This window comes from Coffea arabica, chromosome 11e (genome assembly GCF_036785885.1).
Source record: "Coffea arabica cultivar ET-39 chromosome 11e, Coffea Arabica ET-39 HiFi, whole genome shotgun sequence".
In the NCBI taxonomy this organism is placed as follows: Eukaryota; Viridiplantae; Streptophyta; class Magnoliopsida; order Gentianales; family Rubiaceae; genus Coffea; species Coffea arabica.
The window spans coordinates 61,332,833-61,348,908 of NC_092331.1; the positions used below are offsets into that span (position 1 = coordinate 61,332,833).

General features: G+C 36.4%; 2 protein-coding genes across 2 annotated transcripts; both read right to left on the reverse strand.

Moving 5' to 3' along the window:
* Positions 1–1,589: 1,589 nt before the first annotated feature.
* Positions 1,590–6,376, reverse strand: LOC113717731 (ultraviolet-B receptor UVR8). Its single transcript, XM_027242528.2, has 7 exons — positions 5,994–6,376; positions 5,142–5,181; positions 4,742–5,051; positions 4,294–4,643; positions 3,788–4,189; positions 2,749–3,136; positions 1,590–2,141 (listed from the first exon to the last, which is right to left on the reverse strand). Exons 3-7 carry the CDS (start codon positions 5,009–5,011, stop codon positions 1,899–1,901), a joined length of 1,653 nt encoding a protein of 550 aa, XP_027098329.1. The 5' UTR covers positions 5,012–5,051; positions 5,142–5,181; positions 5,994–6,376; the 3' UTR covers positions 1,590–1,898.
* A 2,842-nt stretch (positions 6,377–9,218) lies between these two features.
* On the reverse strand, positions 9,219–15,172 carry LOC113719361 (ALBINO3-like protein 1, chloroplastic). The gene is made up of 11 exons (XM_027244576.2): positions 14,458–15,172; positions 14,242–14,352; positions 14,007–14,081; positions 13,578–13,638; positions 13,272–13,345; positions 13,076–13,180; positions 11,833–11,940; positions 11,058–11,161; positions 10,691–10,894; positions 10,301–10,604; positions 9,219–9,745 (listed from the first exon to the last, which is right to left on the reverse strand). Exons 1-11 carry the CDS (start codon positions 14,818–14,820, stop codon positions 9,668–9,670), a joined length of 1,587 nt encoding a protein of 528 aa, XP_027100377.1. The 5' UTR covers positions 14,821–15,172; the 3' UTR covers positions 9,219–9,667.
* Between the last annotated feature and the right edge of the window lie 904 nt (positions 15,173–16,076).

Sequence of the window (16,076 nt, forward strand, 5' to 3'; positions counted from 1 at the left end):
TCCCGTCCCTCTTTATCCGCGAGGTTAATAAAAAATTATTATATAATTTTATTATGGTTAAATTTTAGTAAATAATCAAGTACTAAAATATCAACACATCATTAAATTATTATTCATTGTAATTTTACAATTGAAATTTATAAAAACAATCAAATAAAAATTATTTGAATACAATCCAACATGATGAAATAAATAAAACTAAAGTAGTCAAGTTTTCACTTTTAGCACAAATACAATCACTAATTCATTATTGTGCTTGTGTTTTTTTTAAGAAAAAAATGTTATTGTATTAAGTGTAATTAGGGATTTAGTATAAATGTATTAGTAAATTTAGTATAATCAATTAATAATTTGTATTAGTACACATATATAATTATTAGTATAATTAATAATATCAATTATATTATATATACTAATAGACATTATATAATACATATAACTAATAATATTATTATCATAAATTTGTAACTAATTAAATTATATATTATATATATAATTATATACATATATTTTTTTAAAGCGGGTGGCGGGAAGGGGGGATGGGGCGGGGGTACACTCCCCCCACTCCCCGCCCCGTTTCTAAGCGGGGGGAAAAAAATCCCTCCGTCCCCATCCCCGTCCCCGTCCCCGTCCCACCCCCCGCCCCAACCCCCTCCTCATTAGCTCCCGGCGGGGCGGGTGCCACCTATTGCCATCCCTAGTTCAGAATTTCGGGTTTTGCAATGTAAGTCGTGGAATTAAATTCAATTACAGTCAAAAACCTAATGCTGATTTTGGTTCATTAAGGTTTTAGAACCGGTCCGTTCCAACCAACACTGGAGAGTTGGGCTTTGGGCTACTTTGTGTTAGACTATCAAATTTGCCCTATGGATCCATGAAGAGTACTCATTGGGTCAGCCCACGGAACTAGATCGGCCATTCAGTCTATCCCACCAGTTTTCTGCCCAAGGCCTGAAACCTCGACTGTCTATCAGGAAAAGGACACAAGGTATTGCCCTTAGCCCCAACCCATAAAGTTAGGGGGGCCACACTTTAGTCAGACATGGACAACCGAATAAACTGCCACTTCCAGTCTAGGATCACCACGAATATTTTATCCTTGCTACTCTCTGTACCATTTTTTATTATATTACTATTTCTCTTACATAAATATCATGTTTTAGTATTTTTTTATTACCTAAAGATCCAATAACTATTAATTAAATAAAAGATCAATACAACAGTTTTAAAAAAGTAATATATAATAAAAAATTAAAAAATACAACATAAAATTCATAAAAAATCTCATTTTTTATGCATTTTGATATTTGGTCAGATATTCCATTTATAGACCACCCTTTCGTACCAATCGTTCATCAACTACCGCCTGTTCTCATTGGTACGAGGAGGAGAGGGGCGCTACCCTGCCATTAATCAGCATTATCTCACTTTAACAGAGAAAGAGAGAGAGAGGAGTGAAATTTAAAAAGCAAAATTAGATGCAGAAAATTTGAAATTAAGACCTCTAATTTCTTGGGCCTCGAGAACGAGACCTCCTCGGTGTGATTAATCAACGTTAACTTGCGAATATTGCCAAGGAATGCCAGCACTAACAGCAAATTTACACCCCTTATTAATATGGTAATGAGGGGATCTAACATTTCATTGGGAACACAGATCGCTTGTGGCTTCAAATTAAACAAATCTAAGTTAATATTCAAATTTAACACATCTATCACCTATTTACCGCTTAAGGCGCGCATGAACCTAAGCAAATCTTCTTGAGAGGTTAATCCTGCAGTCACTACTTCCTAGCTTCTTCACAAATTGTCTTGATGTCTATTTACAGAAGGGACGATCGATATAAAACAGATTTAGAAGCACGGATGCTTCCAATGGAGATGTAATTAAATGGGCTTTTAACTAAGATCAATATCGACCCGCTCAGGTTTTGCCCTTTCGGTTTGGTTGGAAACCAGCTCGATTCCAAGCTGTCCTTTATCACCAGCTCCAAATGCATACAGCTTACCAGAGTCTGTGAGGGCAAACGTGTGGGCGTTCCAATATATGGAATTGGTAAGGCTAATCTGTACCACCCTCTCATTCACCTGCTTCAGGGACGTCACGATTTCTGGGCTCAGAACATTAGTGTGCCTGTTTACCTGTAAAACAAGACAACAGTAATGCACATCAGCAAATCACTTTATAAAGAAAGATGTCCGTGTAGGAAGGAACGAACCCGCTCTTGAATATAGAGACTTTGAGGAATGGATGTTTTCACTTTGCGTTTCGCAATGGCAAACAGCTGAGCTTAACCCTTCTAATTTTAGCACCATCATGTTTCAGGTGTATTTCAGTTTCTTGTAAGCTCCTTACTCGGTTCTAACCTGACACCCTATCTGATTTCCTCAAGCCGCGGGCGTTGAATAAAGTAAATAGAAGAAATAAAGATGGGAATTTCATTCGTTTCGATGCTCTGTGTGTATCTGCTAACCTATCATGACTGGCCTCTATCCTGTGAAAGTTGATATAATGGCGGCTACTAACAAATGAACCAGATCAGGGTGACAAGGACTATCTCGAAAGAATATCAAATTGAAAATTCATAACCATCTGTAGAAAGTGAAAATGAATATAATAGCAAACAGATCTTGCAAGGTACACATATAACATTCTATACTAAACAGAACTAAACAATTCAGCCGGATTCTGAAGATAAAGAAGACAACTTGACCAAGATAAAATAGACAGGAAAAGAGAAGATCAAACCTGTCCGTCAACAGCACCAGTATTATGTCCCAAACTAGATGATTCCCCACAGCCAAAAGAATATACATCACCCGCATCAGAAACTACAAAAGTTGTATAGTCCCCTGTAGCAACATTAACCGCTTTGACATTGCTTAGTGCTTCAACCACCTTAGGAATCGATTCACAATCTTCGTTCCCATGACCTAAGCAACCATAACGTCCCCAACCCCACGTGCAAACTCTCCCATCTTTCCCAACAACTGCAGCATGCCATGCTCCTGCTGCCACGACTACTGGTTGAAGATTCAAATTCTGAAACTGTTCAATCAACCTTGGATACTTTTCATCAGTTCTTGTACCATGTCCAAGCTTTCCACCCAATCCACAACCAACAGAGTATACTGACCTGATGAGTCACCAAAAAGAGCAAAATATAAGAATCATTTACCTATAAAAAATTTGTTGCCAAGTAATATTGGAGCGCGATGGAACTATGAGCGGCAAACCATGGTAATCTAGACAGAGACTCTGAAATCATTTTGAAGTAATGCAGGTGATTAGGAGAGACAACTTGACTAGAAAAATAGAGATTAGAAGCTGAGATAATATTGAAGATGAGATTTTGTTGTTAATACAGAACTCAACATAGTTTGTAGTTCATGCAATTGAATTCTGTTGCTTGAACAATACCTCACCAAAGCAACAAATAAAGATGCAACAGAACCACAGGCAATATCCTATCAATAACTGCCATTCTGCATATCATAATTATTTTCAAGTAACAATATTGGGTTTGTTTGGATAGAGTATTATTTGAAATATTATTTGGAATAATATTGTAACACTATTTGTGATGTGATGTATGTGAGATAAAAAGGTGATTAAGAATATAAAAAAGTGGGTTGGGAAATGTATTTATGATGCAAGCAAAATATTATTTGGAATAATTTGCTAACCAACCAAGCGAGAAAGAATATTTTTCTTGAAAGTTCAACCAAAACCCATCCATGAAGATACAAGTTTAATCTCACTACTCTAACAAATTAAAGGGACTCACATGCCAGTAGGCTGGCAAGCCAAAGCAAGAAGGTAGCAGTATCCAGCTGCAATTTGCACAACAGGAATGTTCTCAAGTGCCCCTAGTAATGGGCGAGGTTCTAGGTCATTTGGCTCTGTTTGGTGACCAAGTTTTGTTTCATTCCCCCAAGAAAAAGTATAAACTCTTCCTTCTCTAGACAACACAGCTGTGAAGAAATTTCCAATTGCAGCCTGCACAACAAAGACATCTTTCAATGATTCCACAAGTTGCGGAGTAGTTACAAGTCTACTTCCTTGAGCCCCATATTCAGCATCTCCAAAGGAATCCTTTCCAAAGGCATACACCCGACCAGCATCACTAATCAACATTGTCCGGCCAGCCCCAGCAGCTGCTTGAATAATTCGAACTCCTTCCAAGGATCTGCAACATAATTAAAGTTTCACCGAAACTTTACACTAAAAAATTCTGCATCTAGACTCCAGCTTTTAAAGCAGCATATGACAAAATCAACATATAATAACAACCTAATTGGGCGAGGCCCCCAGTCTTCCTCAGTGGTGCCCTGTCCAAGCTGTCCAGAGCTATTAGAACCAAATGAGTAGACAACTCCTTTTGATGTTACAGCAATGCTGTGACCAGGACCTGCTATGGCCTGTGACTTCTCCCTCCTGGAACAGACTTCACCAGCAAGCAGATATCTGAGGACCAGTTTCCAGGAGCCCCCACATCTTTGCTTCAAGTCTTGACGTTCTTCATCTGTCATTGGCTTAAATATGGCTCTCTTTTGGCACATATCAAGCGCTGCAAGCTCTGCCATAGAGAGCTCATAATCAGGGGCAAAATGTGCAGGCTGCCTGAAGAAAGAACAGGTTGCCTGCAAAACCAGCCCAAAAATTCACAATACAATCAGCAGCATCATCAATTCAACAAAGATAATTACCATTGGAATCCAAACAAAAAAGATACACTTGCCTCTAGCTTTGCAAGATCTTGGGGATCCAAATTGCATCCAGTAAGGACATGAAGAACAATCGAGGGATTTGCAGACAATGGGAATTCTCCAGGACTGACGTTGCCATAGCAATGCCGTTGCTGTCGCTCAAATGTAGGCAAGGGCGAAGTAGTAAGAGCCACAATTGGTTGATCAGGAATGACGAGAGCAGCAATTGGTTGTTCAGCAATATTATGGCATTGAACACCCGACGTTCCACTAGCCGTGGCATCCATGGGCACCACTGTCATATGCAGTGCCCAAACTGAGCAGAGAGAGAGATTTCAACAACTGAAGAAAATGCCGCAACACGAGTTCATTAGCACAATGTTACTTCACCAGAAAGTCGATCACTCTAACAAGCAGAAACCAAGTATGTACCTCAAATTACAAGCTGATCAGCAACCTTTAACTTCCAAACCTACAAGCATAACAAAAAAGCACATTATTGAAGCACATTTGAGACAATAAATAAGAACTAAAGAACAAAATCAAATCCAAGCAGATAAACGCCATCTAACTGCAAAGATGCTGTGTTTATCCGAAATTCCCATATCAAACAAGAAGATGAAGTAGAAATGAACAGATCGCCGTAGCAAAGGAAGTTCAATTCTGTTATAAGCGAGGAAGACGGGACAATAAAGTCCGATCATCCATCAAACAGAGCTTGATTGAACGATACCCAAAATGAACTGAATAGTATAAAGCATTCTCGGTGAGAAAGTAATAAAAGCAATCAAACAAGTAACTCAAACCAGAGATCATATGCACACCACAAGCAAAAGAAAACTGTTACACAAAGAATTCCATTCTTTCCCCCAAGGATATTCCAAAAGCCAAAAAAAAGAAACTAAGAAAGGAACAGAATTTCAGCAACCAAAAGATAACACTTTCAATTCACTTGCACCATCAAGAAAAACATCATATTGAGATAAAATTCTTGCAGAGTCATAAAACGGCGAATCGGTAACGATCCCAGAAAATTGATCACAGTAATCAACAGTCGTGCAAATGAACTAGCCATAAAAGTCTCATCTTTGATGCTTACAAGGCCAAAAGATCATCCGATGATCAACAAAATAAGTACAATTCATCACAGAGGAAAACAAAACTCAAAGTGGAATTACACAAAACCGTCCAAACTCAACATCTGATACAAGGACAACTCTTCATTCTGTACATTTGAATTGTTACAGATCGAGAAACAAAAAAAAAAATTAGAACAAATATTACACGTGAGATAGGCACAAGATTCTTCAAAACCCATCAAACTTTTGCTGGAGTATATACATATCAGAAGAGTGTGAAAATGGTGGGTTTATCTGATCAAGATATTATCTTTCCTTATTTTAAGGCAATGTTTTGTCCAGATGATGATTCTAAAGAAAAAAGGGATGGACAATCGGTACTTTGTGGGATTATTTTTTATTTCTTGAAGATAAAATTTAGAGAGATAGAGAAAGAAAAATAGAGGAGAGGAGAGTTTGATTGTGAAAGTGAAAAATGGTAAGAAGATGATGGTAGTTTATAAGAGAAGGAGCTTTTTGGGTTGCTTTATTTTCTCAATTGGATGGATGGTTTTCTCCTGTACGTTTTCCAAAGGGCAACCGAAATGGGTGTGATGAGGTGTCAATGCTTAGGCGAGGGATTAAAGTGGTCATATTCGCTCGTGGCCTCAGCTAAAACCCACTGCCTCCTTCCGCACACAAACAAATAGTAGCACCAAAGTATATTCCACTTAATTTACATATTCTTTCTTTGCATAGATATTTTTGTCCAATTATTTTTCACTATAGATGCATTTTGTAATTACCTTTTTAACCCATACAGTACATCAAGTCCCAAATAATGGAATGCTAGTGTTTTTATTTATTTATTTTTTGTTAAAAAAAAAAATCTTCAACCCAAAACAGATCTGCTCCAGCAATTATGAAAGGTGGTGACATTTACACGACATCTCGCTCCCACCGTCTACCATGTGACGTGGTAGAACATAAAAATATGAGAGTGGAAAATGTGCAAGACTTGTTAGGTGTAAAGTTGAAGTTAATTTTTTCTTTTTGTGTACGTATCGATTGGAGAAATGTTATAGGGCCGCTCGATGATTACTGCATAGGTTAGGATAGTTTAGTCACGTCTGCATACCTACGAACTTCTAATTTATAAGTCATTTTAGACTCCCCTCTCCAGTAAATTAGAATAGAATAGGTTATACAACTGTTATTGTTACCAGAAAAAAAAAAAATTACTGCACTGCACTCTGAACTTGGACTAAAACTGAGCGAGTACTTTTAACCCCCAAGGACAATGCGTAGCCCAAGAAGGTAGGTGATGGTAAATGTTGCGAAGACAAGGAGTCAAAATGTGAATGAATGGATCTACAATTTTTTTTCTTTGTTTTTTTTTTTTTTTTGTCAATCAGTAACTCTTACTCAGTTACTCCTACCCTTTATTGGATCAAGGGGAGCTAAAAATCCTAAGTTACAGTTAGGCTTACACTTCATGTTTCATCATCTGATGGCCAACGTACTCATCTGAGAAGAGTCGATTGATTGAATGAATGGATCTAAGTACTAGAATATAAGTAGACCTGATAGGTGACTCATGTGAGCAGAGTTAATCCATCGAATGAATGGATCTACCCGAAAACAAGTAGTATTATTGGGAATATGGACTCGACAGCTCCTGAAATAAAGGAATTTGCCGCCTGGTCCGTCACGGCAACACCATCTTTGAGTTTAGAGTACAAGATGGGGGCTAAAGCTAAACCAACTGCGGTACTACAAATTACAAACTTCTTTCTTGGCCACTAAAACTCTTCCAGGTTTCAGAATCGGTACGCAAGGATTTCTTATTTCAGTTTGATTATCATTGGTTTAGTGGTTTTAGTCAACTTGTTAGATTAGATCAACTTTAGTGGAACTGGAATTAGAAAAATTGTTAAGAGCAGTACGTGTTTGAATCTTGCAAGAGTTATAGGTCAATCTGATGCATGGGATTATATAAGCAGAATATACAAATCTCCAAGCTATAGGCTTAGTGACTGGGTTTAGTTTCTTAGAGAACTCTAGGCACCGTGTGGTCTGAGGTGCGGAAGTCTGCCAATACCATAACCAGACGAGCAAGACCGGCAGCATGGTAGAATTATGCTTCTTGGAAAGTTCAATTGGACTGTATTTAGTTTGTGAACTTCCTGAATGAGCAAAGATTGATGCTGCAATTGTAATCTTTCTTTAAAGAACATTTGCACCCCCCCACCCCAAAACATGTCATAATAATTATTATGATTCTTAAAATTAATTTTCCGGTCAGCCCACCGGAACTGAAATCGCGCAAATTTAACACATGTTTCACACCATAAGTACCTGCAAATGCTAAAGCAAGTCACTTCTATCCATCTACCGGAAAAGTAGTCACAAATTCTCAGTTTTTACTGCAACCTCAATAATTGCAAACTTTGCTGACCAAAAAAAATAAAAATAATTACAATAATAAGCAACGCAATTACACATTATTGACTATATATGATAAATCGATCAGAACTGATCAGTGGTCTAAATAATGGTATCCCAAGTCACTTTTACACAAATTGATGCTTAATTCCTTGACTTTGAGAGAGACTATCTGAAAATTTTATGAAGGAAATCATACTACATATAGAGCAGACATCAGTTCACTCAGCTGAGCCTTAATCAACCATATGTTATCTGAATTTTCCTTCAGAAGATTCCAAAAAGAACCGATTCCTAGCCACGAAATTCCAAAAAAAAAAAAAACCTTTGGACAGGGATTCACGAAGACTCTATATATTAATGAAATTCATACATACTTCTAGTTTGGGCAAGAGATTATGATGCATTCTAATTGATACGTACATGCTAAAACAATTGAACCAAACATGCAGCTGCAGGACGGTGCTTTCTTGCTCAGGATTCATTCATTTGGAGTATTTTAGCTAGTAATGACAAGTTTACAAGAAATGAGTTTGATTGTACTTCCTACCTATCCCTTTGGCGTAAACCCCCAAATTTTTGACTTGAATAAAAAAAAAAAAAATTTTGGCAAATCATCCTTTATTGTTTAGCATATGGAAGACAATATAAGGCATGTTCTGCGTCCAAGCAGTTACTGCTACTCAGAAGCAATCATGAAAGCACAAGCAATATATTTAATACTTTACAGAAGTGGCAAGAATGCGTACTTCTCTAATACTGGAATATGCTGTCAAACTGGCAAACTACGCAGGAAAAGAGTAATGCCTGCCTTCATTAATATACCTTACCACAAATACGCAGGATTTCCCAACTTACTTTCTTTTCAAAATATTTACAAATTAAATTCGCCAATCATCATCCTTCATGTTTTTATTGACAAAGGCAAGAATTAAGACTCAACCTATGATTAACTTTCCTCCCTGCATTTTCAAATTGCAAGAGAAACGGTACAGCAAAAAAATCATTTTGCAATTCCATCTAAACATATTTATATGTGTAACTGAAGCATCATATCATATTTGGTTCTAACTTGACAACAAAAATCATCCATGAAGACAAACTAACCAGAGCATGAAACAAACGCTTTCCTCTAACATCCAATCCCACGTACAAAGAAAGAAGATTTGTTAAAGCCAATGATGCCTACATTGTATAACTCTTCTTCTAGCTACTCCTACAATCACCCCTTAATCAAGCTACCATCTAACTACATGCCACACCCTTCTCCCTTGTCAGACAAACTGATTCGTGCACTCTCAACCAAGACAAGCTTTACCTTTTCGTGTCGGCAATTTATGTGCGAAAAGGCATCAATTTCTCCACCCAGGATCAGCCAACATCAAGTGTGACAATATGCCTAATGACTCCTGATAATCCCTAAATCCACGTATATTAATTGCTTCATTTTGAGGCTTACACACTTTTGTTCTCGTTTTCATCTTTGCCGGTACATCTGTTATCTCCACCTATCATGCTAGAAGCAACTTCTTCCTGGAATTACACAACATATATTTAGTTTGATAACCAACGTAAAGATTCATAATAGTTTATCATATTCGGATGTAAGCATTGATATACATATATCTTCAGCTATCTAAGGAGTCTGGTGGATACATGCACCCTATGCATTCATACATTCATGTATGTACATGAACACAATATACATGTATGAACAGATCCAATCATGAAACTGGAAGACAGTGAAAATCCAAACCCAATCATTTGATGAATAAAGTCCATCAAGATGAGCAACATAGCAGAGCTACGGCAGAAGAGGAACACAAGTAATATTTATTCAAAAACAAAATTTTATGTTTTGTTAACAATATGATGAACAGGGTAACCTGAAGCCATTATGATGTCTTAGAATCTAATACATACATTCTCCCAGTTATCTGAAGTTCATAATAAAATGTCACCATATGGCTCAAAATTTTAAGAAAAGAAGGCAGGGGAAAAGAGAATAAAATGAGGAGTTGAATGCTGAATAACAGATTCACACCAAGCGACAAAAAGATATTGAAAACTCATTCCAAATATTTTTACCTTTTCTGTAGTCCCATAAGGCTCCTGACCAATTGTTTCATCTTCATGACTACCAGAACCATCTGTAGTCCTTGTATCATCCTTGGTTCTTGGAGAAGTAGTGCCATTTACAACCCGATGTTCATTGTTAAAAGTGTTGCATGTGTCAGTCACAGTGTTCTCAGCTTCAAGTCCAGGTTCAACCAGATTTACTTCATTCTTTAACTCTCCATTTTCCTGTTGAAGTGCAGCCTCTTCAGCTTTCCTTTTCTCTCCCTCTCGTTGCTGCCGCCTTCTTGCTTCTTGCTCCTTTAGTTGTTTAAACCTGAAAATCAATACTTTATAAGACTTGAAGCACTCCTAGTTTAGGTTACATTGGTTGTAGGTACATGAACAATTGTCTGGTTTAACCTTTCTCCAGGACGGAGCCCTTCTGAAGTCAGCTTTTCTCCTTTATCTGTCATTTTTTCTGAAGTTGCTTCAGAGACAGACTTCTGCATTTGGGATAGCTCTTTCCTAACAATATCATCATTGAACTGCTTCAAATGATTTCGTGCGCCTCCTAATTTCTGAAGCCATACTTGTTGAGCTGTGCTTAGTATGTTGTTCGTGAACCTAAGAGAAACATGCAAAATACTATTTCAGACCAATGATTTCATTCAATTTTTTAAAGTAACAACTGGCTCTTAAATCTATTGTGATAAACTAAGAGAATAACGATGACATTCCAACTCAGAATAGCATAACATCGACAAATCTTAAAGTCAGAGATACTTACCAATAGAGGCTTAGACCGGAAGGAACGGAAAGAGCAAAATAACCAATCATTAAGGGCAGCAATTTGGTAATGGCTTGAGAACTCTTTAAGTTTGGGTCATTGCTCTGACAGTTAAGTGGGAAAAGGTGTCAGCCAACAGAAGTATGGCAGGAGCCTGGTCTACAATCAGCCATTTACAAGTGACAAAAATCAAATGCATCAAAGTTGTCCAAAAAAGTATCGGAAGGAAAGGTACAGTTTCACATGAGTACCATTATCAGTTTAGCCATATATTGTCGACAATACTTAAACAGCAAAGAAAAGATGGCCCTCCTGTTATTCTTGTAAAGGCCTCAAATCATACTAGAATAAGAGAAAAGTTACTTTTCTAAAACAATAACCAATCATTAAGGCCTCAAAGGCATTTGTCGGCAGTCCCTTTCCTCAAATGCTAGCTGTTTCTCTTAGAAAACTATTCATTTTATATCTTCCGCTCACCTGCTCTCTGGATTCCTGTCTGCTGTACTCAACATTTCACTTTACACCACCCATTTCTCCATCATGCAGCAAAGAGAAAGCATTGAAAACTAAAAAACAAGGACACTGAAACAGGATACACCAACAGTGTACACATTCAACAAATTAACATATGAATGCAACATACATACCAAAAAACAAAAACTGAGAGAGAGAGAGAGAGAGAGAGAGAGAGAGAGAAGATTCAATGTAATTAACGCATGACAAAAAGCCTAGCTTTGATTAGAGTATACCAACGGATGAAAAATTGACCTCTAACCTGTGATGGTTGCATAATTTGGACAGAAACGTACTGAGTAGTAATCAGCAGAACTGGCAAGACTAGATACGCAAATGTATCCGACCATCCAAGAGGAGGATGGCCATCCTGAGAAAAAAGAAACAACCTAAGAGTGAAAATAGATTTCACTACAGTTTCAATAGGAAAAATCTAAACACTATAGCAATGAAAAGCAATACGAAATAGTCTAGGTTACTGAATTCTAGGAAGAAAATTAGACATAATTAATGATGGGGATAATTTCAGAAACCTCCCCTGAGGTTTCTGACAGTTTCACTTGGCACCTTCAAATTTCGAAAAATCTCACTTGGCTCCCCTATTTTAAATTTTTTGTAACATTTGAAACCCATTTCAAAATATAATATTAAAAAACTCATTTTGGGAGAGGGAGTACAATTTCATTCCAAATTTTCCCTTTTGTTGTGATTTTTTAATTATCATAACACACTAAATTTATCTCTTAATTTTTGTTGATTGATCAATATAGTTCTTTAATGAAATTTTAAAAGTTGATAACAATATTGAAAAACTCTCTAATAGTTTTTGTGTCATTGGTTAAAATAAGAAATGTTAAATTACTTGAAATTATGAATGATTTGCAATACTCTTAAAAATAGCTGGCAATAATTTGCAACCCTAAGAATACCTTTTTGCTCCAGCTTATAAACAATAGAAACAAGTTATTTTGTCCAATTAGAATAAACCTTCATACCTTTTGTTTTTGTTTTTCATTTTTTATTAATATACTCACCGTTTTGGTAATAAAAAGTAAGACAACAAAAGGAGAAATTTGGAATGAGATTATATTTACTCTTCCAAAATGAATTTTTTAATATTATACTTAAAATGGGTTGTAAATGATACAAAAAGCCTAAAGTAAGGGAGGCAAGTGAGATTTTTTAAAGTTTGATGGTGCCAACTGCCAAGTGAAACTGTCAAAAACCTCAGGGGTGGTAATTCTTTCTAACAGTCCAAATCTCTAACTTTGAAGCGAAGAAGAGAGCCATGTCAGTAACATCTAAATAGGAAAAAAAATTATTAAAAAAATAACTGAGAAGTAATAAATGTAACTAAACAGTGAACTCAAAGTTGTTTTGAAGCCCAAGTTTTATCACAGGATCAATTAAATACATCAGTATCCACAAAAAGTAACAGGTTGATCAGGCACTCAAAAGCCAGAACATTCATAACCAGAAGAAGCTATTATATGCAGCAGTCTTACAATGAAAGGGAACAGCCAAGAGGTACCACTGCCAGTTTGTCGAGCAGCAACTGTTGTGGGACCAGCCAATGAGGGTATCCAAAAGAATCCTTCTGTCAGAAGTCCCTTAAAATTGGAAGGAATGGTTTTAACCCAATATAGAAGTACAACTTGGAAAATAATCCATCAAAAAGTGAAAATGAAACTAGCATGTTACCTCATTTGCCACATTAGAAAGTGCTCTATAAAGACCAATCCATATGGGAATGGTAGCTAGAGTTGGCAGACATCCTTAAAAATGACCAACAAAGTATGATAAGAAAACCAAATTGTAGGGACAGCCTGTGCATAGATATCCACTTCAAGGGACCGTAATCATTAAACAATTCAAATGATTAACTTTCAACCTCGCCCGTCACCTCTTTAAGGGTGCCGCTGTTTTTTTTCCCTACTATTCAAGCACACAAATCCTTGATCTATAAGAAAAGTTTACAATCCGGTAAAGAAAGAATAAGTTAACTACCTGCTAATGGATTTATGCCAGCTAGTTTGTACAAGCGAGCAGTTTCAAGTTGAATTCTCTCCTGCAAGAACATGAATAATAAAAAATGACAACTGCAGAAAAAAGGAAGTTGTGGATGAAAATCTATCAATCTTCAGCAAATTCTACCGGACAAATGAAAATTAGCATACAAACCCAAGGTTAACAATAAAGCTATAGTCTGTATTGACCACATTATTAGGAACTGGCCTGATTATAATCTCAGCTGAAAGCAATAAGCGTGGACCTGAAGTTCTCAATTTTGTGAAGCCCAACCAAGGATTAAATTACCCTATGTTAATATTCCACGTAATTATTCACTTAACTAGTTTTGCTGCCTCCATTTCTTATCATGCATTATCAAATTCACTTGCGGTTAAAACAAAAATTAAAGGAAGGGTAAACAGTAACCTGATCTCCAGCATAACGTTCCTGAATAGCCTTTATTTGAGGTGCCAATGAGCGCATGGCCATCGCAGATTCCACCTGAAAATAACAGTTTTAAATTGCAGTTAGTTAAATCCTTATCAAAAACTTCAAATATTTGAGATGTAAAAGAATCTAATGGCCTTAAGTATACCCTGTCTGCATATACTGGAGAAGAAACAAGAATTGGAGTTGAAGAAGTTCATCGGTAGTGACTGACCTGCTTCTTTGTTAGAGGAAAAGTGGCAGCCTTTACTAGTATAGTCAGGAGAATAATTGCAAAACCGCAAGAATAGGGAACATGTAAGGTAGAGAGCCCGTCCTTCAAAACCTGATAACAAAACAACCAAACTGTGCTTAAACTAAGTTGTATGTTATTTGCAAAACTAATTGAAAAAAACTATGAAATCGCATAAAAACTGGAGCTTTGATAAACCTTCAACACAGCTTCCATCCCATTAGTGATCCCAGAAAGCCAATCACTCTGGTTAGTTGTGGTAGCATCAGTAAGCGGGTCCGGGGAGCCAGAAACAGCAGCATCAGCAACGGTATACAAGAACATTTCAACTCTGCCAAACAGGTCCTTAATCAATCCATCGGCACTATCCGGGTCAGGAAATGGAACCTGACCCAATCCATACCGGGTCACCCCAAGCGTACCCCGCATAAAGGGTCCATAATTTGAAGAAAATCCCAATTGGTTTCTCCTAAAACTAGGGTTTAGGGTTTTACTACGGTCTGCAAATGGGGATAGGATTGAATTGGGTCCAATCCCAACTGGGACTGATGAAGTTGACATTTTTATCTGAAAACTTCGTTGGGTTCCCTAATCTTTAACACAAATTTCCAGCTACAACTTTTCTGTTTAACAAATAAAACTTCAATGATATGGCATATAGAGAACGATTAGAACTGGGTTAAGGTTTAGGTTCGGTGACCAAGATTTATGCAGATAATGATGTTGGGAGTTAAGAAAATATCCAGTTTCAGTTAGTTTTAAGGTTTAACATCCGGAGAATTGGAAGACAAATGAATAGAGAAATGTTGGTAGATCAAACTTGTTGCTTGTTTAATAGAACTCGGAAGAGTGGGGTTTGGAGATTTGGACGTATGGAAAAGAATCTTTACCTGTGGAGGGATTATTCAACTCTATAATGTAGATTCTGTAGAAGGCAAGAACTTATATATCCTTAAGTTATTTCCCTTGAAAATTTGTTTTAAAATAATGGTTCACAAACTGAAAAGGAGTGTACTTTTTTTCCCCCTTTTTTTGTCGTTGAAACTGAGAAGAGGAAGGGAAATACTCACAAAGACAGTAGCGTGTGACAGATTATTAGTTTCTATTTTAATGATTTTCTTTTTCTGTTTTAATTTAGGAAATGCATGCGGTGATACTAATGGATTCAGAGTTAACATGTAGCATTAAATTTTCACAACAAAAATACTCTAAAATTAAGTGATAAGTTATTCTCTTATCACTCAATATGATGTAATATACAATTAATATATTAAATTTAGCACTTAACAATTCAATAGTTTAATAGATTTAGGTTTCAATTTCATTTTTTGAATTTCAGTTTTATCAAACTAACTCCTAAACTTTATTTGATAACCCAACCCACCACTTAATTTTATAGATTCAGATCCTAACATGTTCAGACACGTTTGATAACAAAAACTAGAACATCTGAATTAATAAAGCGGCACTGAATTTTCTAAACAAAATTTGCTCCAGTTCGATTATTACTTAATGTGATATGTATTTAATACTAAAGTTGAAATTTGAAAATCCGAATCCATTAAGTTCCTAAATTGTTAAGGAATAAATTTGATACATTAAGCGATAAAGTGAATAATTTATAACTTATTTCTTTTAGCAAATTTTTCCTAAAAAATTTAGTGCCACTTAATTAATTCATATGTTTTAGTTTTGGTTATCAAACGCGTCCGAATATGTTAAGATTCGAACTCATTAAATTTAAGTGCTGAGTTGAATTATCAAACATGCTTGCTACTTTACAAAGATAGGCTACAGTAAACAGTTAATTATTGATT